Source organism: Molossus molossus, unplaced genomic scaffold (assembly GCF_014108415.1).
Source record: "Molossus molossus isolate mMolMol1 unplaced genomic scaffold, mMolMol1.p scaffold_m16_p_7, whole genome shotgun sequence".
In the NCBI taxonomy this organism is placed as follows: domain Eukaryota; kingdom Metazoa; phylum Chordata; class Mammalia; order Chiroptera; family Molossidae; genus Molossus; species Molossus molossus.
In genome coordinates, this window is record NW_023425401.1 from 112,282,709 (window position 1) to 112,308,351 (window position 25,643).

Below are 25,643 nucleotides of genomic sequence, written 5' to 3' on the forward strand. Positions count from 1 at the left end.
TGGGACGTGGGCGTCAAGGTCAAGGGACGTCAGGGTCAGTTTCGTCCCTGGGCAGGAGGTTGGCCAGACCACGGGGCCACTCTGCACCCGGGGTCTCACGTGGGGTCTGCTGGTCCAGCCCCTCATCTTAACGCCCCTCGTCTGACTCCTGGGTCTGACTGTGAATTTGCTTTCTGAGCGGCTTTCGCTCCCTGTAACCGCCCGACGGCTGTGCCCCCCATGACGGAGCCATCACCCCTCATTCCACCCCCGTCGTTTCTCACCACCGTGCTGCCAGGGCGTGCTGTGCTGGGGGCGGCCCCTGTTTCTGACAGGCCCCCGCACGTCACTGCAGACAGCACCCCTGGGCGCGGAGCGCCCCTCAGTGCCCAGCGAGGGCCCGCACTGAAGTGGGCGGCCGGTGTCTTGGGCGCGGGAACCCGTGCACATTGTGGGAGGCTCAGCAGCAGGCTTGGGCCGTCCCTGGACTCCAGGCCCTGGTGCTCGCCCGCCCGCGGACACGGGCCTGCAGTGGCTGCGATGAGCCCCGGACCTGGGGGCCCGTCTCTGGGTCTGCTGCACTCAGAGGAGGCTCTCCCTCCCTCTGGGCCCCCTCAGCCCCAGTGACCTGCCCCCCTGAACCCCTCTCCTCCTACCCCCTCAGTCCGTGTTGAGTTCGCACCTGACACTCGCCCTGCTCTCCTGAGCACCTCCTCCCGGGGCCCTCGTCATTTCGAGCGGCTCAGGTCCCCCCACAGTTGGTCTCGGTCCAACTGCCCGGCACCCACTCCTGTCCCTCCTCCGCCCCGGCTTCGCCCTGTCGGACGTGACACCTGGGCAGGGCCGGGTGTGAGCGATCCTCCCCACAGGTGCCCTCGGCTTCAGCCCTCTGGCCCTCCCCACTGCGGGCACCGGTCCTCGGGGTGACTCATCTGACCTCGTCCCGGAGAGGTGGCCACACAGCCCGGCACACGGTCCCTCCTCCAACACCTGCCTCAGAGCGTCTGCGCTCCCAGGACAGCCGCGGTGTCCGCTCTCCCTGGAAGTCCGTGCCTGCTTTGCAGGTACTTGGTCCTAAGTCTGGTTTGGAATTGGGGCTCCCAGGAGAGAGCCCGTGTGAGGAAGGACGTGGAGAGGGGGGGACAGCAGGACCCACGCCGTCGGGGGAATACGTCTCCTCCGAGCACCCGCGACCACCCAGACACCAGGCCTCGGGTACAGTTTAGATCTGAGATGCCCAGACACCTCCATGACCTTGACTGACCTTCAGGCCTTTCCCTTCCACTTTGGGGGGGCACAAGGAGGAGCTTGGCCCACAACCGGGGCATGTGCCCTGACCGGGAATCGAACCCGGGACCTCTCAGTCCCTGGGCTGGCGCTCCGTCCACTGAGCCACTGGCCAGGAGAAAGGAATGTGAAGAGGGAAGAGCAGGAAGATGGACGACTGGGTGGGATGGGGGGCCCGACACTGGTCCCCACTGGGTTCCTACAGCGACACGGAGAGGGACCCGCCCTGGACCTCAGCCGGGCCTCAGGGCCACCTCCTGCCTCCAGTGTCCACTCTCGCAGCCTCACAGCTCTGGGGGCCCGTCCTCCTCCCACTGGGAGTGTCCTCCCCACGGCCCCCAACTGCGAGGGTCCGTCCTGTGTGAGTCCACGTGGCCTGACCCCCCGTGGGGTCCCACGGCCGCCTTACGATTCCCGCTGAGCTGGGGCCGCTCAGTCATGGGTGACAGTTGTTTCCCGGCCTCACCTGAGGATATTCTTTCCATTTCTCTTTAGACAGAGTTGGAGGGGGGAGAGAAACGTCCTTGTGAGAGACGCAGCAACTGGCTGCCTCCCGCCCGACCCCGACTGGGGCCAGGGACGAACCGCCACCGGGGTACACGACCTTGGCCGGAATCGGACCGGGACTCCCGGGTCCACAGGCCGACGCTCTAACCGCTGACCCACGTGGGCCAGGGCACGGCTGGCGCAGTTTTATGGCCAACGCCTCGCCTAGGAGATGCTATGAACTAAGCGGACACGTGGGACTGTCCTCAAGGCCACCCCAGCCCCTCTGGCCACGCAGAGAGAGACTGGGGGGCCCAGACCCGGGTCAGAGGAGGCTCTGCCCTGCCCGTGGGCGACCCGCCAGCCCAGGTCGGCTCTGTCACCCGCTGCGGCCGGCGCCCGGGGTCGCGGCTCAGGCCCCATCCTGCCTCCCAGACAGCTGGACGGTCTGATGGCCCACGGGGTCCGGCCTGTTCCCGTGCGACGGGGAGGCTGCTGTGCTCAGATCCTGCCGCCCCCTCTGGGAGATGTTCCCACGTCTCGGGAGCTGTCAGGTTGCATGGAAACCGGGGAACAGCCTGTGGCCACTGCTTTCGGAAACGGCACGTTTGAAAACGTAGGAGGCATGAGAAACACACACTACAAACGCACACCTTCCAGAACACTCTGGCTCCCAGCGGAGAGGCGTCCGGAAGACTCCGTGGAGGTCGCCCGGCCAAGCTGCTGGCCCCGAGGTCGGCCCTCTGAGCCCGACTGGGGGGACGCAGGCCCTGGGAATGCTGGGGCACACCTGGTCCCCTCCTCCATGGCGGCCCGGCTGCGGTTCACCCACAGCGACCTCCCCTCTCCGGATCTCGGGGCACAGGAAGACCAGCCAAGCCCCCGCCCTCGGAGCCCGGCTTCCAGTGGACGAAACGAGACGCAGACACTCGCAAAGCCCACTGGCCCTTGAACGTCCGGAGAGACTTCTACGTGCGGACACCCTGCCGTCAGCCGCGCCCACTCTCGGGCCGAGGAGATGTCCCCCCCGGAGGGAGGGGCGCCCCTCCGTTCTCCAAGGTGGAGCCGCTTATGGGATATCGGCCAAAGAAATGATTGGGACCTGAAAGTTTAGACACAAAGCAGCCCTGGCCGGTTTGGCTCAGCGGTTAGAGCGTCCGCCTGAGGACCAAAGAGTGGGGGGTTCGATTCCACCCAAGGGCACGTACCTGGGCTGCGGTTCGTCCCTGGCCCTGGCCGGGGTCGAGCAGGAGGCAACCAGTCGATGTGTCCCTCTCACGTCGATGTTTCTCTCTCCCCCCCCCCCCACTCTGTCTGAAGATAAATGGAAAAATATCCTCGGGTGAGGAATAAAAATAAACAAATCAATCAATACAAAGCCAAGAAAGGCCATTCCGAGATGGCCGCTGGCCAGAGGAGAGAGCGACGTCCCACCTCATGGTGGGGTCTCGAGAACCTCAGGAGACGCCTGTGCTTCCCACCTCAACCGGGGCGTCCATGCGCTCGCCCTCTCTGTCCTAGTGATCACACCAACCCCCGGGGAAGGAGGGTCCCTCCATTCAGGGCCCAGGGGAATAAGCCACTGGTGACCCGTCTGCAGGGCTCAGGGGCCTGGCCGGGAGGTAAGAGGCGGCTCCCAGGGCCCCAGGGGCACCGGCTGAGTCCGACCGCCCACAGGCAGCAGCCCCCATGCACGTCCGCATGACGTTGATGGCCACTCGCTAATGGGACCGGCACCCAGGGGCTGTTACAGGTGGCCCCTCCCCCACCTGCCTGTTTCCCTCTGGGTCCGGACCCACGTAACCAGTAGAGCTGTTGGAGACTCCACAGGTGTCAGTGCCCTGGTGTGGGTGGGGGCGGGGGTGGGGCGGGCTGGCGGGACACCAAACCCGCCACTGCGAGGTGATCAAAGCCACCAAACAGTTGATGCAGAGACTCGGAGAGAAGAAGGAGGAGGATGCCTTCCAGCCACCTGACCACGTCCACACCGTGGGCCCGACCGCGCCACAGCAATGGGACACTCACGCGTTCAAGGTCCCCAAGACCATCATCCCCCGGGGCCTGTGCACATCTCAGAGAGCATGTGTAGGTGGGCACACATGTGCACATGCACAGACAGCCGCCCTCATGCGTGTGTGCACAGACAGCCGACCCGTGAATGCCACGGTTTCCACGGCACATCCACGTCTACGTGGGTTTTTCCAACAAGTGCTGCAAATGCATCTTCTCTTCCTTACAATTTCCCCGACAGCGTCTGCTCTTTAGCTTACGTCATGGAAGGCTACATACGTGATACACGTAACGTACAAAATGTGTGTTATATCAACTGTTTCTGTTATTGGCGAGGCTTCTGGCCAGCGGCAGGCTGTTAGTAGTCAAGGTTTCTGGGAGTCAAAAGTGACAGAGACTTTCATCTACACAGGGTTGGGGAGGCTGCTTGTTCAAGGGTCAGCTGGACTTACAGCTTCGAAATGGCTTTAAGCAGAGGTTTCCTTGGGAACACGCCAAAGCCCCAAACCACACGGGTCTGCACACCTGCCTGTGCCCTCGGAGCAAAGGCTAGGAGATGGGTATTGTAAGGGTGGCACGAGGGCCTCCCCCCAGAAGTGTCTGCCATGTGCTCTTTGTGGGGGCACGTGAGCCCCCTCCCCCCCACCTTTGGCTTTCTAGAAAGAAGGGACCATTCACACGGAGGCCGCCGGTGCCTCTCCTGACCTTCCCTGTCCCTCAGGAGGCCCGCGCTCCTTGTCCCCCTGCAGAAGGGCACCTGGTCTTTCCTTTAAAGACTCGCTCCAGCCTGGCCGTTGTGGTTCAGTGGACTGAGCGTCGTCCATGGACTGAGGGGTCCTGGTTCGAGTCCCGGTCAGGGCACATGCCCCGGTGGGCTCGTCCCCAGTAGGGGGCGTGCAGGAGGCAGCCGATGGATGTTTCTCTCTCACATTGATGTTTCTCTCTTTCTCTCCCCTCCTCTCTCTGGGATCAATAAAAACATTTAAAAATAAAAAAGATTCACCCGTATTCTGATGGTAGCTGACCTACTGTCCTGCCGTTCCTAGGACACTCAGTTCCACCCTAACTCACGCCTTCCTTTTCTCTCTCAGAAACTTCGTGAAATGAGCTGAGTGACTCCACCACCCCATGACACGAAGCAGAGTGTTAAACTGGTCGATTCTCCCTGAACCCCAGTGATGAGGCAGGACAAGGTCTGTCCGTGATCTCATTCGTGTTACAGAATTAGAAAAGCTCAGAAATTCGAAGATTTAAAAACAAAGCGTTGAGGCGGTAAGATGCGTCTTCCTGAAATTATTGTTTTAGGTTTGCGGTATTTTAAAAAAAACTTCTCAGATACATTTTGAAACTTGAAAGGGGGGGGGGGGTCTCAAACAGCAGCGACAGAAACCCCTCACGGGATAGGAATTCTTTTTGTTGTTGTTAATCCTCACCCAAGGATATTTTTTTCCACTGATGTTTTTAGAGGGTGGAAGGGAGGAGAGGAACATTGATGTGAGAGACACATCGACTGTTTGCCTCCCGAATGCATCATGACCTGGGCCTGGGATTGAACCTGCAAACTAGGTAGGTGCCCTTGACCGGGAATCGAACCAAGACCCCCTGGTGCTCGGGCGGACACTCTAACCGCTCTAGCCAGGGCGAGCTATGGATCCTTGGTGAACACTTGCTTCATCTACAAATGCAAATGTCCTCTATTTGTAACGACAGCTGACCCTTGACTATCACGGTCTGAACTGTGCAGGTCACTTATATCCTTGAGGATTTGTACAGCGGACCTTCCTGTTCCCGGGTTTCAGATCCGCAGATAGAACCAACCACAGATGGAAACAGTATCTCTGTAAATCCTCACCCGGGATATGTTTTTATTAGTTGGGGGGGCATCCAACTAATGTGCCCTGACTGGGGATTAAACCCGAAATCTAGGTATGTGCCCTGACTGAGAATCGAACCCACAAACGTTTGGTGTACGGGACAATGCTCCAATCAACTGAGCCATCTGGCCAGGGAGGAAAACAGTATTAATTTTTTTTTCTTTATTGATAATATAGAGAGAGGAAGGGAGAGGGAGGGAGAGATGGAAACATCGATGAGAGAGAACCTCGACTGGCCGCCTCCTGCACGCCCCCCCCCTGGGGATCGGGCCCACAACCTGGGTACGTGCCCTGACCGGGAATCGAACCGGCAACCGCTGGGTGCCTGGGTCCTTGCTCAACCACTGAGCCACACTGGCCGGGTTAAAACATTTTTTATTTACTGATTTGCGCGCGAGAGAGAAAGGGGGAGGCCGGAGAGAAACATGGATGTGCTGCCCCACTTACACCTGTGTTCCCTGGTTGACGCTTGTATGTGCCCTGAGCAGGGATCGAACCGGCAACCTTGGCGAATCAGGACGCTGCTCTAACCCACTGAGCCACACAACCTGGGCCAAAACAGTGTTTCTGATTCGTGTGTGGGAAACCGTGGACGCCGAGGGCTGGCTGCCTGCATTGTCTTCGACCGTCTGAGCGTCTGTGGATACTGGTATTGGGGGCTCGCATCACTCCCCCGTGGATACTGAGGATGGCTGAAGTTTTGGGGAAGCCCAAAACTATGCGTGGAGTTTTGATTGGGTGGGCGTGGCTCAGGGTTGACGGCACACGTCTGTGGGTCCTTGATACATGACTCAGCTAAACTTAGAGCCAAAGGTCACGCCATCGCTGACCTCACCTTCCGACCCGCTCGGCTAAAACCAGTCAAAGGGCGCGGCACCGGCTTCTCCCCCCTGAACAGCCGTGACGGGCAGACCTCCCTTCGTCCAGAGCAGTCCCCGGAAAGGCCTTCTGTGGCGATGTCAGAACCAAGCCCGCCGGAGAAGCCTTTCCAATATTTTCATTTCTAAATTTTTCCTAGATCGTATTTCTTGGGGGGGAAAGTTTTTTTTTTTTCTTTCTTTTTATTAATCTAGATTGAAGAAAAGCACACATTTCATTTATTGTCGGGATTACAGGTTCTTATTAAACAAACCAGAGCTCATTATAAAATCAATATCAACTTAACCACCATGCCCCCAGAGGAACAGCACAAAGGTCACTGGGAGAAACTCAAACAATTTTCCGCTGGAAAGGCTGGATTTTAATTACAGATACTATTCATTAGAGCTGTCACCGGGATGATTTTTTTTTTTTTTCCTGGTTAATTATCACAAATTCAGTTCGTTCTAAGTATGCGTTTTCAACCTGCATGTCTGGCAGAATTAGCCATTTCTGCACACAAGCCCAGGCGTTCCGTCCTATCAATATTTTATATCTGAATTTCAAAGCGTATCAAAGGAAGCTGGGCTCTCTAAAACCGGCCCCTTCCCTCTTGCAGACGAGGGCCAGGTGATGATTTATTTATGTCCTCGCACAGACGTGGCCTGGAGGACCCAGCATCCTCCACGGATGGTCTCCCTCAATAGAATTTCTGGGTAAATTCGACATTCTTTTTTTCCCGGGCTGCTTCTTCAAACCTGATCTTTCTTTTGCTTTCAAGCCAAGCGACGAGACTGAAATGCCAGACCTTTGAAGCTGCCTTTTCTTTGTACGAAAGAGACCGCGGTGACCAGGCTTCTGACCCCCTCTGGAAAAGTAGGGGCTTTCTCCATTCACAGACCAGAGTCTTGAAGTGGGGGGGGGGGCTCTGTCCTAGCCTTTTAAGCGCAGAGGTTTTATAAGTTCATCTTGTTCCTTCTTGGGACGGGGCCAGGGCAGCTCGGAGGACCTCAGAGAGGACCTGCAAGGACCGTTGGGAGCATTTTCCCAAAAAAACTCGAGGGCCCACGCCCGATGTAACTCTGATGGTGGAATAACAGCAGCTAACATATAGAATGTGACCTGTTACCAGACATATTCCGTGTCAGGATCACGTGATTAGAGAAGACACAGGCTAGCCCAATGGGAGGTGACCTCTGACAAGTACCTCCGCTTTTTTGTGGTTAATTTTCATCCAAGGACACTTTTTCCATTGATTCTTTTCGAGGGACTGGAGGGGCGGGAGAGAGAGGGGAACGTCGGATGTGAGAGAGACACATGGGCTGGCTGCCTCCCGCATGGGCCCTGAACAGGGCCCGGAATCCAACCTACAACCCAGGTACGTGCCCTTGACCAGGAATCAAACTCGAGACTCTTTGGTGCTCGGGCCGACGTGCTAACCACTGAGCACACTGGCCAGGGCGGACAAGTATATCTTGATTAGACTTTGAAAACTATGATTCAGTAAATTACTTAACTTTCCCCAGTGGGGAATACACTTGGAGTAAAACGATATTTTATGTTGAAAGAAATCAGATGCCCTAACTTGTCCATGTTCCGGTTTCTTGCTGCTCCTCAAACTGAAGGCTTAGCTCATCACGGGACGTGATGAAACGTGGCCGTGGCCGTGGCCGTGGCGGTGAGGAGCTCTCAAAATGTCTGTGAATCCGTATCCAGTTTGGGCTGAACCCGCCTGCCTCCCTGCTGTTCCTGATGCTTCTGGATCCCCAGCTGCAGGGCCGTTCCCATGGAGACGGCTTCGGCTTAGTTTCCACTTCCAGCGTTAGATTCCGTTTTATCCAAACAGGAGCAGAGGGTGGTGACCGGCCAGGTCAGGGATCTTTCCGCACGAGACACCGAGGAAGCTGGGGATTTGAGGAACATCTTCACGCATCCACACAACCTGTGTATCTCGGACCTCGGACACTTGTCATGAATCGTCGCCCAGTGAAGAAAGGCAGGGGACAATCCTAACGCATCACGTTCCCCCTCGATTCTAATTAGCACCCCCCTTTCGGAGCTCACACGGACTGTCCGGGAACAGCCCTGACAACGCTGGTGGAGAGGTGTTTACGGGAATGCTAAGAAGCTTCAAACTGTGGTCAGAAACGCACGGGGACTGGGAGAATGGACGAGGCGGGGGATGGGAGCAGGCCGGCTACGAGCTACACAGTCGGTCTGTCCAGCTGGAAGCAGCATGTTAACAGAAACGTGTTTTACCTGGTAGTCGGCGGTGGCATCGGGGCCCGGGCCGCCCCCCAGGCCGGAGAGCTTCTCCTTGAGCCGGTGGTGGGAGTCGTGGCGCAGGCAGTAGACCACGGCTGAGGCCAGCAGGATGCCCACGATGGCGGCGATGGACAGCAGGGTGAGCACCATGAACTTGGTGGAGTCCTCCGGCTCGGCCTGCTGAGGCAGGAGCTTGAGTTTGCTTTTCTGCAGAATAGAAGAGAGGGGCCTGTTAGAACCTAACAAACCAGGGGCTCCTAAACACCACCCTTTCCTTTTCTAAAAATATTTTTTCTTTATTGATTTCAGAGAGAGAGGAAAGGAGAGAGAGAGACAGACAGACAGGCAGACATGGATGAGCGGGAACGCCGACTGGCTGCCTTCTGCACCCCCCTTGCGGATCAGGCCCACAGCCTGGGCCTGTGCCCTGACCAGGAATCGAACCTCTTGGTGCAGGGTCGAAGCTCAACCACTGAGCCACACCAGCCTTTTCAAACACAGCTTAAAATGTAACGCTCAACAGGAGACAACACCGTACAACACCGGGAGGGCGTGGGGAGCGGCACCCCTCAAAACAACCAGAAGTGATTTCAAAGCAGCCACAGACTGCAATGCTCTTCAGAAGCAAGTTAGCGGCATGGCGCCCCCCACAGCCCCCCACACGGTGGCCATTTCCACACTGAAAACGCGATCTTTGGTGCCTTAGTAAAGCCAGGCTCTGCTCCTTCTCTGAACAGGTGGGAGGGGAATGCGGCTCCTCCGCGTGGGCGGCACACCTGCTGGGGTGGAAGGACTGGATGGGGAGCCCACAGGCTGCGGGGTGGGGCGCCGTAAAAATCAGGGAAGTCCCAGCCGGCGGGAGGGAGAGTGGCCTGAAGTTCCCTGGGACGGTTCTGGCGTCACCGCTTGGGGGGACAGCCTGGCACTTGTTGGCTGGCCGTCCAAGGCCTCCTCCCTGGGGTCACCCCCAGACTCCACCGTCTGGGGCTCAGGCCCAGCACCAGGCCCCTCGGCACTTTCCCCTGAAGGGCTCATGTCTGTCCCGTGCACAGGGACGAAGGCCACTGAACTGTCCTTGTTTCTGGGGGGGGCGTGGGGTCCTTTCGGTGCATTTCACTGGTCTCCACGCGCCAAACCGGCGGGCGCGCCCTCAGCAGCTTCGCCGTGAAAAAGGCCCCCGGACGCCAGCCCCGCACCCGGTCCCGGTCCCGCCCGGTCCGGGGGCTGCGCCGGGGACTCCGCAGGGCACCTGGCCGGCCTCCCCTCCCCGGAGCGCGGCCGCCCGCTCCGCTCTCCCGAGCGATCCTGGTCCCGTCCCGAGCGCGGGCCTCTGAGGCCGGGTGGCCGTTTCATCTCGTCATCAGAAAGGCCACCAAGGCAATTACCGCCGGTCTGGACGGGGAAAGCTGGTCATTAATTAGCCTCCTTTTGCCTGCGCCGCCGCGGATTAGCCGGGGCCGGGGCTGAGTTAATGAAAACGCGGGTTAAACGAGGAAAGGCGCTGGGTCTTCCTGCCGGGATGCGGCCGGGAGGGCCCGGGGCTCCTGCGGGAGGGGCGGGGGCGGGGCGGGGGAGGGGGGAGAGGAGGGGAGGCGGGGGAGGGGGAGGGGGCGCAGGGGGAGGGGAGGGGAGGGGCGGGAGCGCGAGGCGCGCGGAGCTGAGCTGAGCGGCTGGGCCCGCGCGGAGGGCCCCCCCGGGAGCACGGAGACCCCTCCCCACCGCCCCTCCCTCCCCGCCGCACGGCGCTGGGAGCGGCCACTCGGGGACCCACACGGGAGGCAGCGGCGTTCCCCGCCCTCGCTGCCTCCGCTCCGGTCCCCACCCCGCGAGGCGCAGCTACCACCTCGCGAGTAACCGGACGCGGGGGGCCGCCTCGCCCTGCTTGGCGCGGGTCGTGCCCCTGGGGTGTCGGAAAGGTTCAAGGGGTGCGCCCCCTTCTCTCGAGTCTGGCCGCGCGGTGGGGAGTCGCCCGGCCCCCCCGAGGCTCAGGGCCCGGCGGGTGAGGACCGGCGCGGGGGTCGCGCGTGGACGGGGCGGCCCCGCAGCCCGGGACTGACCGCTGAGCGAGGGGCGAGCTCCAGGCCGAAGCCCGCGCCCCGCACCGCGCAGCGCGCAGCGCCCACGGAGCCTCCGCGGCGGGAGCCGAACGACAACAAAGGCGGCGGCAGCGGACGGAGGGCGCAGCCCTGCCCCGCGGAGGGACCGGCCTTGCCCCTCGTCCCGCGCAGGTGACCGCCGGGCCCTGCGCTCCCACCCGGGCGTCCGGCCCCGGCGTCGGGGGACCCGCGCGCCCACGTGGGCGGCCGTGCCCGGGAACGGGGCGTCCGAGCCCGCCTGCCCGGGACGCGAGGCGCACAGGCGCCGGGTGACCGCCCGGCTCCGAGGGCCGAGCAGGGCCGGGCGTGAGGCCGACGCATCGCGCACCTGACCGGGTCGCAGGCGCGGGAGACAAAGGCCGGGCACAGGGGCGCCTCGCTGTCCCCGCTCTGCTGGAGGCCGGGACCGCGCGGGGCAGCGACCGCCCTGGGCCGGGGCACGGAGGCCGCTTCAGGCGGCCGGTGCTCGTCGTGGGAAAGGGACGGTCACCCTGACCTGCGGGGCACTCGGCCCGCCCGCCGGGAGCTGAGCGGAGCCTGCCCGGCCCGGAGCGCTCGGGATTTACTCAAAGGTCAAAGCAAAATGTCAAGAAGAGAGGCCGCCCAAAGAGCCGGGGCCCTGGCGGGGCCTCCCCTCCCTCCAGCCGCCCATCCCCCGGGTCCGCGTCGCTCCCGCAGGAGAAGGGGGGGGGGGTGGGAAGAGGCCGGGACCTCATCCCATTGAGTCCCGTTTTCTATGGTCTCCCCAGCTCCCCGCTGCGGGGCCTGAGCTGCTCTCGCAGAGAATGGTCCACAATGGTCCCCAGGCTGGGGGGAGTCTCCCCAGGTTTACCTCCCCCCCCCCGCCACCCGTGAGGAGCCCCCTCCTGTAGCCAGGGGAGGGGTCTTCAGGCTGGAGACTTCAGACATTGGGTCTCCGGTGGGCAAGGTGGTCTGGACACTGGGGACAGCAGGGGCCAGTGGCAATGCTGAGGGACAGGAGGGCTCTGCCGGGCTCCTCCAGTCCTAGGCCCTGGCTGGGGACGCTGGAAACTTGCACTGGGTGGTCCAGGGACAACTCAGGGGGAACCCAAAAAGTCAGCCCTGGGGTCCCTCCAGTGGTTCCAATTGCTGCATAGAAGGTCAGGAGGGAGGCCGTGCTGGTGGCCAAAGGTCAAGTCCTAAGAATCCCAGAAGGAACAAAAATTTACAGAAATTCTTAATAATAATAATAATAATAATAATAGAGAGATTGAGGCCCTGGCCGGTTTGGCTCAGCATTAGAGAGGACCAAAGAGTTAATGGTTCGATTCTGGGTCAAGGGCAAGTGCCTGGGTCGTAGGTTCCATCCAGGGCCCTAGGGGTTGTGTGGGAGGCAACCAGTCAATGTTTCTCTCTCCCTCCCTCCCTCCCTCCCTCCCGCTCTACCTAAAAATCAATGGAAAAACATCCTAGGGTGAGGATTAAAAAAAAAATTAAAGAGAGTGAGCTCCCCTCCTTGGCATAGTGACTGAGTTTAAATAATTTTATGATTATTTTATTTCTTTTCATGGAAAAAACCAACCTTCCAGTTCCCACTAACCAGGAGCCTGAGGGGAAAGAAATGAGTCTGCTAATAGCTTAAAAGTGCGTTTGGTCGGCACTCCTGCCCAGGTGTGACGTGGGTGGGCCTCAGGCCCCGCCCCCAAGGGTCCCTGCTCCCCAAGGCTGAGCACCTTGAAATCTAGTCCTGGTGCAGAGCCCTGCAGTGCACTCGACTAATTAGAGGCATCTTGCCAGTCTTGACTTGAAATTGAAAGAAAATAATGTTTAAATATTTATGACTTTGACATTTACAGTCAGGTGTCTTTGAAAAGTGGGACACCTCCTGTACCTCGGAGCAAGGTAGGGGTGAGCAGGAAGAGGCAGTCTCAGGAGAAAAGCCCCACAGGGAGCACGGGGGTGGGACCCCAGGGTGTGGTGGGACCCCAGGAAAGAGGAGACACCCAGACAAGTACTTAACGCTAGATTCCCAGATTCAGGAGAAGCACCGTGTCTACAAGAATCAGGAATAATTAAGTCAACTTTGTCTCAGGTTAGATGTATCTCCAGAGTAAACGGAAGTACAGTTCGCTTCTTCCACTCACCATCTCCACCTGCAGCTTCTTACATTTAGAATGTGAAGTACTGCAAGAGCTGTGATTCAGATAAATGTGACCAGAGAGACAATTTGTGCTCTTGGAAATCAAAATCTACCGATATTGTCCTGACCTATTTAAACCGTTTTGATCTGTACTAAGAGGGAAGGTGCATGAGCTTCCCTTGCATGATCTCCTGCGCCAGTTAGGGCAAAATATCTCCAAAAAATAGTTTTAGCTGTCCATGTGGTAAGTTTCAAAGGAAAGAGCAGAGGCAGAAAAAGAACCTTCTATACACACAAATAGGAAACTATGGCAGCAAATATTTGTTGACAGGTAGCAAAGTGTAGCCTATTCCCAAGGCTGTGCACAGTTAACCAGAGCAATTCCTCAGCTAAGTAACTGGCTCCAATTTTGAAACACACTCCTATCAAAACGCTCACGGACACAGGCATTCAATTGCATTAATATTAAACTTCTAACAGCATCGAATGTTTCATTTGTGTAATTTCTGAGTAATCTGGTTTGCAAACCCAGCCCTATCCTGTGTTCCTCCACACTTTTACATTACCGGAGCTGCAGCGCCCATCTCCTCAGCAAAATTTAGAAATTAGTTTTAGAGACCAGTAATGAGTTGCTGTAACAAGTCTGTTTTTGGTTTCCTGGATGAATCATCCCAGAATTATTTGGGAATTTCATGCTAAATTTACTAAAATATAGTAACTATCACTTTCAAGCTGATCAAAAAAAAAAATTATTTTTTAACAGTTACCAGTCCATGGGGATGACCAACTTAAAAATAGGGAGGGGGGGGGTTGTCTTAAAATATTTTAAAAGTATTTTTAAAAGCTGTTAACTGAACTATTTTTAATTTGGAATTCGCCACAGAATTCTAATAAATGAGAGAAGTCAGGCGGAAATAATCGTGTATTAATTCTCTGCATTACAAAATCTTTTCAGAAGCTATTATCAGAGCAAGAGGCATTGCAGCCTGAATTCGGGGCGGGAGAAACCCTTTGTGGAACTGAAGCTATTGTTCCTCCGCAGATGAAATTGTACTTGCTAATCTGCCATTCAAGTAGTCCAAAAAAAAAAAAAGAAGGCCTATCTGGGCAAAGAAAAGAATCTCCAAGGAATAATTATTCTTAAATATAAACTTTAATGAAAATCGGTGGGATACACTGTTTTAACGTAGGCTATTTATGGAGGTTTTTCAGGCGTGGGCATAGAAGTAAACACACAGAGATAATGAGTGGTCTGTTTGCTCTCCAGACGCTCCTAGAGCATCGGTTTGGGGAACATAATCTTTTAAGGTATCAGGGCAGGGGTAAGATAGCGACGTTTAAAGGGGGGAAAACACCCTCGTGCGCACTAATTGTTAGTGGAGCTTAATAAATAAACAGCGAACTGTCTCGGGGAGAACAGCGCGCGGCCAGCTGGGAACCGCCGGGCCGAAGCCCCGAGAAGGCCCGGCCGCCCGCGGTCCCTCGGATTCACTCGGCGTCTTTGTGGCGCCCGGGCTCCAACGCGGCCGGTGCGCGCGCCCTCCCGACCGTCTGTGATCACCTCGGTGCCCGCGGCCTGCTGCCTCCGCGCACACGCGTCTCCTAGACCGCTCCTGGTCTCCAAGGGGGAGTTCTCCTAGCAACCAAAGGGTTGGGGTTTGCGACCCCCGGCCTCACGGAGCCTCCTGCCCGCTAGGCGGGTCGACCCGCCAGGGCGCTGCTGGGAGCGCGGGCCGGAGCGCAAGGCCCCTGGCGGCCTCCACCCCTCCCCCCGCCCGCGCCCCCGCCCCCAGGCCGCGGGCTCCTGGCCTCCCAGTCCCTGCCCGGGACTGACTTCTAAGATCCCACACAAGACTGAAGATCAGATCGAGGCGTCGGGCACAAAGGGTGGAAGGTTCCAAAGCGCCCGGTCCCCTTCCTCGCGGGGACAAAGCCACAGCCCGGCCTCCCCCGCCACAAAGCACGCCTGCCCGGCACGGATCAATGTCCCCAACGACGTCCTCGTGCCTCCAGGACACCCGGAGCTGCACAGGCCCAGCTGCGCCCACCTCTGCTGCACTGTCCCAGCACGGCAACCCCCTCTCCAGAGCCAAGTGGGGTGCACTGGGCTGGGTAGGGGCATTTCCTCCTGTGTGGATACACCCCTAGCTGCACGCAAACCTTCACCCCCTAGTACTTCGGCTCGAGTCTAAATTCAGGGAAGGTTGGCCGGCGAAGGCTGCTTGGATACGTAATGCCCTTGACCCCAGGCGGGGAGGTTCCCGGGTGAGTAGGGACCGCTGTCTTGGGACTTAGTAACTGGAACCCAAAGGGGACCAGAGAGGGAACAGGATGGTCCGCGCGGCGAGGGTGGGGCTCCTCCTTGCCCTCTGGGTGTGCGTGCGGGGGTGTGTTTCCTGGCGACTGTGACAGAGACCCCCCAGCCGTCAGGCATGGAGCGCCGCCAGCTCAGCGCACCGATGACACAAAAGGGCGGGAGGCTCTCTGGCTCTGAAAGCCGATGCTGCGGAGGGTTCGAGCGGAACTCTGAGGTCTGCCTGACGCCTCCAGCGAGGCTTCCTAAAACCTGAAGCAGGCCACAGTGAGAAACACACAGGTGGTCGCCGAGGGGAAGAAATGAAGTCCCTCCTTCCAACAGCTCCGCTACAGAAGTTTCTCTTTCTAGTAGCGCCAGGCCCCCTCACCTGGGGGGAGGTGGAGAGAAAGTGCAGTTGTTTGGGGGAGTGAAGAGGGCCTCCCCAAGGCATTTCTCCAGCAGGCTGGGGGGCTCAGAGGACCCAGCAATCTCACTCCAAGGCTCTTCGCTGCGGGTCCATCCAGTGTCCACCAACTGAGACACCCAGATGCACAGAGGAGCGCTCCCCACCGAGTCAGGAGGGCAAAGAGCACCCGAAACCGGCCTGGGAGGAAATTGCAGCTCGTTGGCTCCTTATCCCCGTTCTTGCTCCTTTCCCCCCAACTCCTCCCCACCTGCACGCCCCCGCCCCCTCTCCTGCCGGCCTGAAGTGCCCGAGTGGTAGCTACAGGACGCAAGGAGAAAAGCGCAAGAAAAGAGAAGTCGGAGAGGCAACATCCTCAACCTAACCCGGGCTCTCTCCTTAGGGTGCTGGGGCCTCGGGCAGCTGCCACCCCTCTCAATCTCTGCGCCCAGTAAGAGCTGCCACCAACCGGATCACCGGATCACCGTGGGATGCCCATCCAGACCTACTAGTGGAATGACCTCAGACGCAGACCTTCCCTTCCTGCCCACCAGAGCCACTGACAGGCAACTCGCTGCGAGTCAGAGTTAGCCCTGGACTGGGCTCTCTGACGCCAGGTGGCCCATCCAACCCTTGCTCCATGCGCACCCGCTAGCTTCCCAGGCTCCCCTTCTGCACCCTGCCACCTAAGCGCCTGGCAATGCCCTTGGAGGGTCCCTCTGGCCCCCACCCAGCCCTTCTCCCTTCTCTATAGCCCACTCATGCTCTGCACCCGGGCTGGGCGCCCCTGGTTACCTGAAGCGGGGCCGGTGCCGGGCGCCCAAGCCGGAGGAGGGTGGGGTGTGCTCCGGGCCAAGCGGCCTCGGAGCGCGGTGGCCGAGGGAGGCGGCAGCGCCATCACCACGGCCAGCTCGGTCCCTGCGCCGGAGCCAGACATGAGCGGGGCCATCCTGCCTCTGACCACAAACTTCTCGGGCGGCGGTGGAGACAAAGGTGCGGTGCGCCGAGGCTTCAGCAGCCGCGGTGGCGGCGGCGGCAGCACCGGCTCTGAGCCCGCGGGCGCCGGCAGCTCTGCGCGGCCCGTAGCTCTGCGCGCTCCGCCCCGGCCCGGCCCCGGGGCGAGGCACACGGGGCTGGGGCGCAGTAAGGACCGATGCAGGCTGGGCGCGGGACGGTCCCCACAGGGCCACCGGCCGCGCGCGCAGCTCCATCCAGAGCGGCCCGCCGCGCCCCGCCTTATATCCGGCCCGGCGCGCACCCGGCCGGCGGCGGCGCGGCTCGCGGCCCAGCCACCGGTTGCTATAGCGATATCCCCCCCTCCCCCGCCACATGTTGCTGACAGCAATTGGCTAAGGGGCCGTGGCTCTCGGTACACCCTCTCCCGCCCGAGACTATGAATGGACATGGGTTGTGTCAGTCATCTGCACAGCGCGGCAGCCCGGCCTTCGCCTTTCCTTTTTCCCAGCCTTTCTCCCTTTCGCCGTCCGAGCCGCACTTCACATGGGCAAGTTCAGGGCAGCACCGCGGGCGAGGGGCCAGGGCCAGAGACGTCGCCCCGCGCAGCGCCGAGGTTCCTCCGCAGTCGCAGGGGTGGGGGCGTCGCACCTCTTTGCAAGAAAGGACCCCGGGCCACACGGTTCTCGCGAGTTGGGTTTTCCACTTGCGCCGCGACGGCCTTTTGCTCCTTTTCCAAACCCGAGCAGCCAATTACGCCGGCAAATCAGCGAGTAGCCGGCCCCGCTCCCCCCGCCCCACGACTCCCGCTCGAGTTTTCAAGTCTCAGACGCGCGCACAAAGCTCCTGCCAGACGTGGGAACCACTGAGAACTTCGCCTCCGTGTGGCCCGGGCGAGCCGCGGGCCGCAGCCCCTCACGGCGGTCTGGGGCGGTGGTGAACACGGAGGAATCGAGCTGTCTGCGCCTCCACGGCTCCAAGGCCCGGCCCGGCCCGCCGCCCGTGGGCGGAGGAGCGGAGTGGGGCACGGGCCTCGCTCTCTGTCGCTCGCACCTCCCTGCGCCCCGAGCTGCCCCCGCCGGCCTGGGCCGCGAGGCAGGCAGGCGGCAAGCAAGGCCCAGCTGGAGTCTGAGGGGCTACCTGGCCCGGTCGGGCCCTGTGATTGGTTTCCCGCGGCCTCTTTGCCCTGCGCGGTCGCGCCCCCGGCCCTGTCCCCCCACTCTCCCTCCCCAAGCCCTGGACCCCGGGTTGCAGCCACAGGTTGGGGCACCCCTGGTGCGCGACCCCCGCGCCAAGCAGTGGAGAGGGAGAGCTGAAACCCAACATCTGTGCGTACAATGCGCCCTCCGAGGCCCACAGCTGCAGGAACAAGGGGAAGAAAGAAAGGAGGGGAGACCTTGTCACATGCAGACGACAGTCTGCACAGGGCTCTTTAGTTTCTCCTTTTCTGGAAACCTTGGCGCCCTCCTCCCAGCCCCCCTTCCCGCGCCTCCCCATTGTTCCTGCGCTCGGGACAGCTGGAGACGGCGGCCCCTCCCAACCTGACGCCCCTCTGGCCCCACACCCGGCAGCCCCGCGGCCGCTCGGCCCCTGCAGGGCAAACCCCACCCCCAACCACCCCGCCAGCAGCCGGACCGCCGGGCTTGCACCGCGCCTGCCGCTCCCATCTCCTCTGGCCGCTAGTCTCTGCCCCGACCTGCCCTGCACCTAGGTCTCCTGTGCGCTTCTCTTCCAGAGGCTGAGGCCCGGAAATCCGAGTCCAGGGCTCAGTGGAAGGGCGTCGACAGACGTGTGGGGGGCTTGCAAAGTGCTAGCCCGTGTCTCAAGTGTCCTAAGGATTTGCTTCCTCCTGCCCAAGACCTAGGCCAAGTTCTACTTTTAGCTGGTGTCATGGGGGTCAGGGCCTCCGAGGCCCAGCTGCTGGATGGGCCCGAGCAGGAGTCCTGCTGTCACTTTGCCGGGCTTAGAGAAGCCCGAGGGGAAATCCGAGTTTGGGGGAGACCCACGTGGGGGGCTGCGGCTTCTTTCCGGTCATCCATCCATAGAGCACGCCACCCCACACACCAGGTGGTGGGGAGAAAGGAAGGCACCGAGGCTCCCTGAGCCCTGAGCCAAGACAGGGCCTGTTGACCCCCTGCACACTTGCTGGGGCTTCTCGCTGCCCCCCCACCCCAGCCTGCAGGCTGGGCCTACCCGGAGGATCGGGGGCCACTCTCAGAGGAACCTCCTCAGGCAAAGACCCGAGTGGCAGTGATTCTTGTCCCTCCCTGCCGCTCTCTTGGGGCCCTGGAGTGTCCTGGGTGGGGAAACAGGAGAGGAGGGGTAGTGGTGCATGGGCAGGGGCGCAGAGGGGGAAGGACGCAGCCTGGGAGCCCCTGAGAGGCGAAGGGGGCAGACCGGCAGAGAGAGGAGGCAGGGAGGGGAGGGAGGCAGGGAGGGGAGGGAGGCCTGGAGGAGGGGACCTGCCGCCCTCAGCCTCTTTGGTAACCGGCCTCTCCATAGCAACGGCCTGCTTGCTAGCCTGTGTGCCTGTGTGCCTGTGTGTGTGTGTGTGTGTGTGTGTGTGTGTGTGTAGCGCACCAGCAGGGGGGGTCCCTGTACCTCCCCAGCCTTGGGCGGGGGTCGCAGAACCCTGAGGGCAGAGAACAGTGAGGCCCCCTCTAGGACGGGAGGGCCAGCCTCTGAGATGCTGGGGATACTGTGGGGTTCGGGGACACTGTGCTGGCATGAGGCAGTGGTGAGGGTGGGGGACACATCCGGTTCCCCCCCCCACCGCGCTGGGCCACTGGAGCACCAGGAGCCGGCCCTCGCCGGGCCCACCTGCAGTGGCCACAGGGCCCTGGGATGTCAGGGGAGTGGTTCTGGCGGGGCGCTTGGCGCAGCAGGGCAGACTTGGGCTGTGGCGGGTGCAGCCTCTCCATGTGCCCAGGCAGTGGCCAGAACTCCCCTGCCACCTTGGGGAGCGCCCCGCCTGGCCCACTCCTGTAAAGCTCCCAACCACAGCAACCGGCCGATGGGCCTGGGAGCCTGAAAGTGGCCAGGCCCGACCCCAGGAGGCGGCTGCGGGACCCGGGCAGCCTCTCTCCACACCGGCTTGGGCATGCTGCCCCCTTACTTCCTAGACTCCACGCCAGGAGTCACCTCCAGGTGTGAGCACCCGACTCAGCGGGGCAGGGCCAGGTCTGAGGGGTGCCGGGGTTGCCTGTGGCTGCCTGCTTGGCCAGCCTGGCTGTCCAGCCCCTCGGTCACCAAGGTGGCAGGGACCCCAGGAGCCACCCTGGTGGAAGAGGACCTTGACTGTGTAGTCCAGGGGTCCTGGGGCACCCCACAGAAAGCTGGAGCACAGAACAGGGTGTGCAGCTGCAGACGAAAAGACTTTCGCTTTCCTTACAAACATGACATAATAAACAAGTGAATAGAGAAAAAGATGACTTTCGTTTAGCTAATTTTTCAGTTGTTCCTACAGCTTTATCATCTCCAGCACCAAAGCCCCACATCCCGGATTTAATCTAAACCCCTTGACTGACCTGCCCTCGTCGTATGTTCAGGAAGGTGGATTGGGTCACTTTCTAAACAGACCAAGGGCCTTAAGCTCGGATGTGTAGGGAAAGTCCTATCTTGTTAGTAGGCCCGCGGTCACCACACAGTTCTCTGGGGGACGGTGTCTGGTCCCTGGCCCCTGCCCTGGTTTAGACCTGAGGTCTCAGGGTTTGTCCACAAAGACAGCCCAGGGAACCGTCACAAGAACACATTGGTAGGTGCTGATCCTTTTTTTTTAATCCTCACCCGAGGACATTTTTTCACTTTTTTGTTAAGATAGAGTGGGAGGTAGAAAGAGGAAGAGAGAGAGAGAAACATCGACGTGAAAGGGACACATCGGGTGGCTGCCACCCGTACGACCAACCAGGGCCGGGGACAAACTGCAACCAAGGTACGTGCCCTTAGCGGGAACCGAACCCGGGTCTCTCTGGACCGCAGGCCGAAGCTCTAACTGCTGAGCCAAACCGGCCAGGGCGGTGCTGATCCTTTTATTCTCCTGTTTCAGACACTGAGAAATCCAGTCATTAGACTTTCATTCTATTTTTATTTAAAATAATTTTTTATTGATTTTAGAGAAAGGAAGGGAGAGAGAGAGAAACGTCAATGGGTTGCCGCCCACAGGCATCGAAACCTGGGCATGTGCCCCGCACAGGACACGGACAGAACCGGCGAACTCTGTGCACAGGGGGCTCGGCCAGCCGACGGGCCAGGCCCACTTCCCTCAAACCCCTCTCCTATTTCCAGGACAATGTTCTCCACTTCTTTTATTCTTGAAAATACTTCAGAAAAGTATCCTGACAACAATGTAAAGATAGATTCAGCTAGTATCTTGAAGAATGATGTTAGGATTCTTTTTTTGTCACAAGAGCTTAGACGTCACTTAATACATCTCAGTTCATGATTTCAATGACATTTTCAGAGAAAACTTTTAAATGTGACCCAAGCTGCTTTAAAAATATATATGTGTGTGTGTGTGTATTAGAGAGAGAGGGAGATAAAAACATCATTGAGAAAGAACATCGACTGGCTGCCTCCTGCACGCCCCCCACTGGGGATCGGGCCCCCTGACCTGGAATCGAACCAGCGACCTCTTGGTGCAGGGTCGACGCTCAGCCACTGAGCCACACCTGCTGGGTCCAAACTGCTTTTGAGAGGCCTGTTGATAGACGTCATTTCCATGTGGTAAATCAGAATATTATTTATATAAAAGTTAGGGTCATTTGACTAATGAATGGGAAATATAGCATAAGTAAAATTCCCCCAAGATTGGGGGAGGGGGGAATCAATGGGGGAAAAAGGAGAAACATCTGTAACAAAAATAAATTAATTTAAAAAAAATGTTCCCAAGACCTATGAAATAGTGAAACAATATAAACTGTTGAAGATGATGTGATCTTGCTAATAGTTCTTTAAAAGCACAGTCCACATTTGTTTTGTGTAAAAGCTAATGTTCTGCGTTAAGGATCTCATTTCCAACTCAGGGACCACCAAACTGTTATAGATCGCATATTTAAGTGATTAGAATAAATTTCCAATGTACTAAATTATCAAAGAACATGTACCTTTTTTTGTTATTCCTCACCTGAGGATATTTTTTCCATTGGTTTTTAGAGAGAGGGAAAGAGAGAGAAAGAAACATCAGTATGAGACACACTGGTTGCCTCTCGAACGAACCCCAATAGGGGCAGGGCTTGAACCCGAAACCCAGGTACATGCCCTTCAATGGGAATCGAACCCACGACCCTTCAGCTCAAAAGCTGCCGCTCTAACCACGGAGCCACACCGGCCAGGGCAAAGACAATATATTGTTATACAAAATGGAGAAGACCGTCATGGAAACACGATTATTTTAAAGCAGAAGATTATTTCAGGAATTTTAAATGATATGGTAAGAGAAAATGATAACATCAGTTTAGGGATACTTGATTTTAGAAAACCTGAACCAATTGTGTCTTAAAAATAACAGAATCATTTATAATAAGGCACAGTATTAAAAATATTTTGACTAAAATACTTCTGATCAGTAAGCCCATTTAAATGATTTTCAATTCTAAACATAAAATTAGATCCTTTGAACGCTGTAAGCATGTGTATGTTGTATTTTCCTCCATCTATAATGTTCAAGAAAGTAACATTGTATATCAGTGGTGAATTTTGAGAAGCAAGATGTTTCGATTCCCAGCCTCCTTGTGCAACATAGTAACTGGCACCAGATAAATCTAAAAGGGAGACACCTGCCCAGGGCAGGAGACATGTTCTAAATTGAAATCCATCAATGGTCAATAAATAGCTACTTTTTCAAGGACACTATTTGGAAGGTCACTGGGCCCTAACTCCACCCTTATTCATCACTGGGGTTGTGTCTGAGTAGGCTCCTCAGCGGCCCTCAGTTGATCCTGCGGGAAGGGCCAAGGCACAGACTGAGGACCCTCGTTCGGATAAGGTTTGACTGCATTTCATGTTCTACCACCTTGAAGATGCTGCTATAAAATCATCACCTTCACTTTAACTTTTTTTTAGTCCTCACCTGAGGATATTTTTCTATTTATCATCAGACAGAGTGGGAGGGAGGGAGGGAGGGAGAGAGAGAAACATCAATGTGAGAGAAACACATCGACTGGTTGCTTCCCGCACGACCTGACCAGGGCCAGGGACGAACCTCAATTATGTCCATGCCTTTGACCAGAATCGAATCTACGCCTCATTGGCCCGCGGGCCGACGCTCTCACCGCTGAGCCAAGCCGGCCAGGGCATCCCCTTAAATGGCGAGGAATTGAGAAATGGTGAAATTATTGGTTCTATGATGAGACAGAGTGGGTGCCCGTCCAGTGGTAAACATGATCACACAAAACCCTTTTATTAACCACAAAAGATGTATTTCAGCCACAATTTATGCTTGAGGGGTCAGTGCCCATACAGGGAATTCTAGACTCCTCCCCAAACTCTGAAATTACAATCCCTGTAAGGAACAAAAGCCTCAGAGCCTCAGCACCATGACTGGCTGTCCGTCGGAAAACCTGCTGTTTCGGGGTCCCGCCGGCCTCCCCGCGGGGTGTTCTGCTTCGTGTTCTCCAGGTTCCAGAGCCTGAGAAGATGTGTTACTTTCAGTCCACCCCTTTGTAAAGATCTGACCTTTTATTATTTACCAGATAATGCCGTAAAAACACATAGTTAAAAGTTGATGTTCAGCATAGTGTTGACATTGTACGTCCTCGGCGAGACTTTCTTCTTCTTTACAGAACTGAGCTAAAAACCCCTCAGTGTCGATGTTTGTAAGAAAGGCTCATCACCACGTGAATAGATGCTAACTTTTCGGGAAATGGCCACATGATGCCGCTCTCTTCAGATGAAGGGACAATGCTTCTGGGCAAGAATGTTCCCCTGCTTTTCGGTTAAAAGCGCTTTCTTATGTTCTGTCACATAGGAGGGCTCCATTATCATTATTTGGGAATAGTTTTTTTCTCCTTAAATGGCTTTGGAATTAAAAACAACGGAATGTCAGCGTTTGCTGCACAACCATTTAATTCAGCTTCGCAGCGTTTACATGGACTTAAGAAAAGGGCTTGTATGAGGGGAACGGGCTCCGGTTGGATGACAGGGCGGCCAGGGCCCGACGAAGGCTCGTACCCGCAGCCACTGCAGAGGGGCACCATGGGGGCGAACACACGTCCCCATGCTTGGAGCCAAGGGGATGAAGGTGCTGCAGGCAGCCAGGGGTCCCTTGTTTGGCCCCACAGGGGTCCACTCTGTCTCTGAGAAAGTCCGTCCCGGACCTCAGAATTCTGCACAGACCCACGGTCGCTGCCGAACAGGAACGAGAAAGACCAGCAAGTCCGCTCTGCAGAGGTAGCGTGATGTGCTGGGATTTTAGCGACTGCGGTACAAAGTTAGCATATGATCTATCAATTATCGATTATTGATTATAGCCATAACGTATCGAGTGTGCTTTATCAATTCTTATACACCTATCCGCCCCATCCAGCCCGTTAGAGAGATAGGTCCTCTCTTCAGTCTCTCTCCGTTGTCTCCACAAATCCCCTGGAGGTAACCCTCAAACAAAACCAGGACTCGAACCATTTTCCAGTGTCTTTTTTTTTTTTTTTACTTCCGATCCCCCCAAAACCCTCTACTTAACCTGATCACCCCACGCCGCCATCCTCATCTCAAAGGCTCTGGAGCAGTTTAGGGACAAGGAGCTTGAAGAAAGAACCTGCTCACAGGCTTAGCGCCCCGGGCATGAGTCAGGCGGCTGGCGGGAGACGCAGAAGGACAAGCATCACCCGAGGTCCCGGCACGGTCAGAATAGAATCAGTTACTTTTCCTCCGCTGGGTTTCTCGGTTTCCATGGCAATGGCCTCTCTCCTGAATGTCCGTCTCTTGGGTGGGGCGCGAGGCTGTCCGTGACCAGGCCATCTGGTGGTCGGCCCTCCCTGCTGGTCCCCCTGCTCACGACGGCTCGCCTACAGCATCCCGGGACCTGTCCTCCGTGCAGTCCCTCCCCCCACGTCCCCGCCTCGATCCCCACCCCCACTCCATCCTTCCCTCTCCACCAGGTTACCCCGATCCATCCATCAAGGCCTGGAGCCCCTTCCTGCAGCCACAGTTGCGTCGGTGGTCCGGGGCCCCCTGCTTCCAGGCCCCACGGGGAGCTGGGTGTCGGCCCCTGGGGGCTCTGCCCTCATCCAGGCCCCTCGCCCCGGGGCTGCGCCCTGATCTCCAGGACAGCTGCATTCGGATCCGTGGTCCACGTGCACACAGCGTCGCACGCACGGACATGCTTTTGCACACGTGAGCAAGGAGAACCCGTTCCTGGGCACAGCTGCTCACTGTTGCTCTGGGCTCCGCCTCGCGGGCGTCGGGGGCCCAGCCAGGAAAACCCCGAGTGGACCGTCCGCAGCAGGCCGTGCGCTCACGCCAGCCGAGGCCTGCACGCGGCCACCGGGGCAGGAGGCCCCCGTGGGAGTGACCGGCCGTGTCTGCGCGGACCCAGCGGCCTGGGGGAGGCTGGCACTGCACACCCGTCACGGTGGTCTCCGCGCAGGCCGGCGTGACTGAGCCAGCGGCGGTCGGACGGCGTCCCCCCGGTGACCTGAGGGCCGGGCTGCTCTCCGGCGGGCTTCACTGCCGTCCTGTGTGTCGTCTTCCTCCGTTTCTGATGCTGCCCATGGAGAAACGTCTCCTGTTCCACTAACGTCACGGGCCCAGAGCCCCAGGGAGCCCTGGAGGAGAGATTCACACCGGCCCCTCCACTTGCGGACTCTGACCAGGGCGTGGCAAACGGTCCCGTCCCATGGCTCACGAAGGAACTGCGGGCAGCAGAGGCGCGGCGGAGCCCGGCGTCCACACCGGGCCGGCGGTCACTCGTCGTTCCTCCGCTGGGTGTTGTCCACCTTCACTTCCACGGGAGCGAATGGAAACTGTTTCCAGACAAACACGGTCATTGAAGACGATGCAACTCGGTCACAAAACTGTCCCCGTCTCAGGCACACAAGAG

The 25,643-nt window shown here is 58.3% G+C and overlaps 1 protein-coding gene across 1 annotated transcript in view; it reads right to left on the reverse strand.

The window, feature by feature from the left end:
• The window catches only part of PTPRN2 (protein tyrosine phosphatase receptor type N2), a 385,447-nt gene that overhangs the window by 67,989 nt on the left and 291,815 nt on the right, over positions 1-25,643 (reverse strand). The window contains exon 13 of the mRNA XM_036246374.1: positions 8,754-8,966. Within this exon, the coding sequence (XP_036102267.1) occupies positions 8,754-8,966 (213 nt within the window). The remainder of the gene's footprint in view (positions 1-8,753; positions 8,967-25,643) is intronic.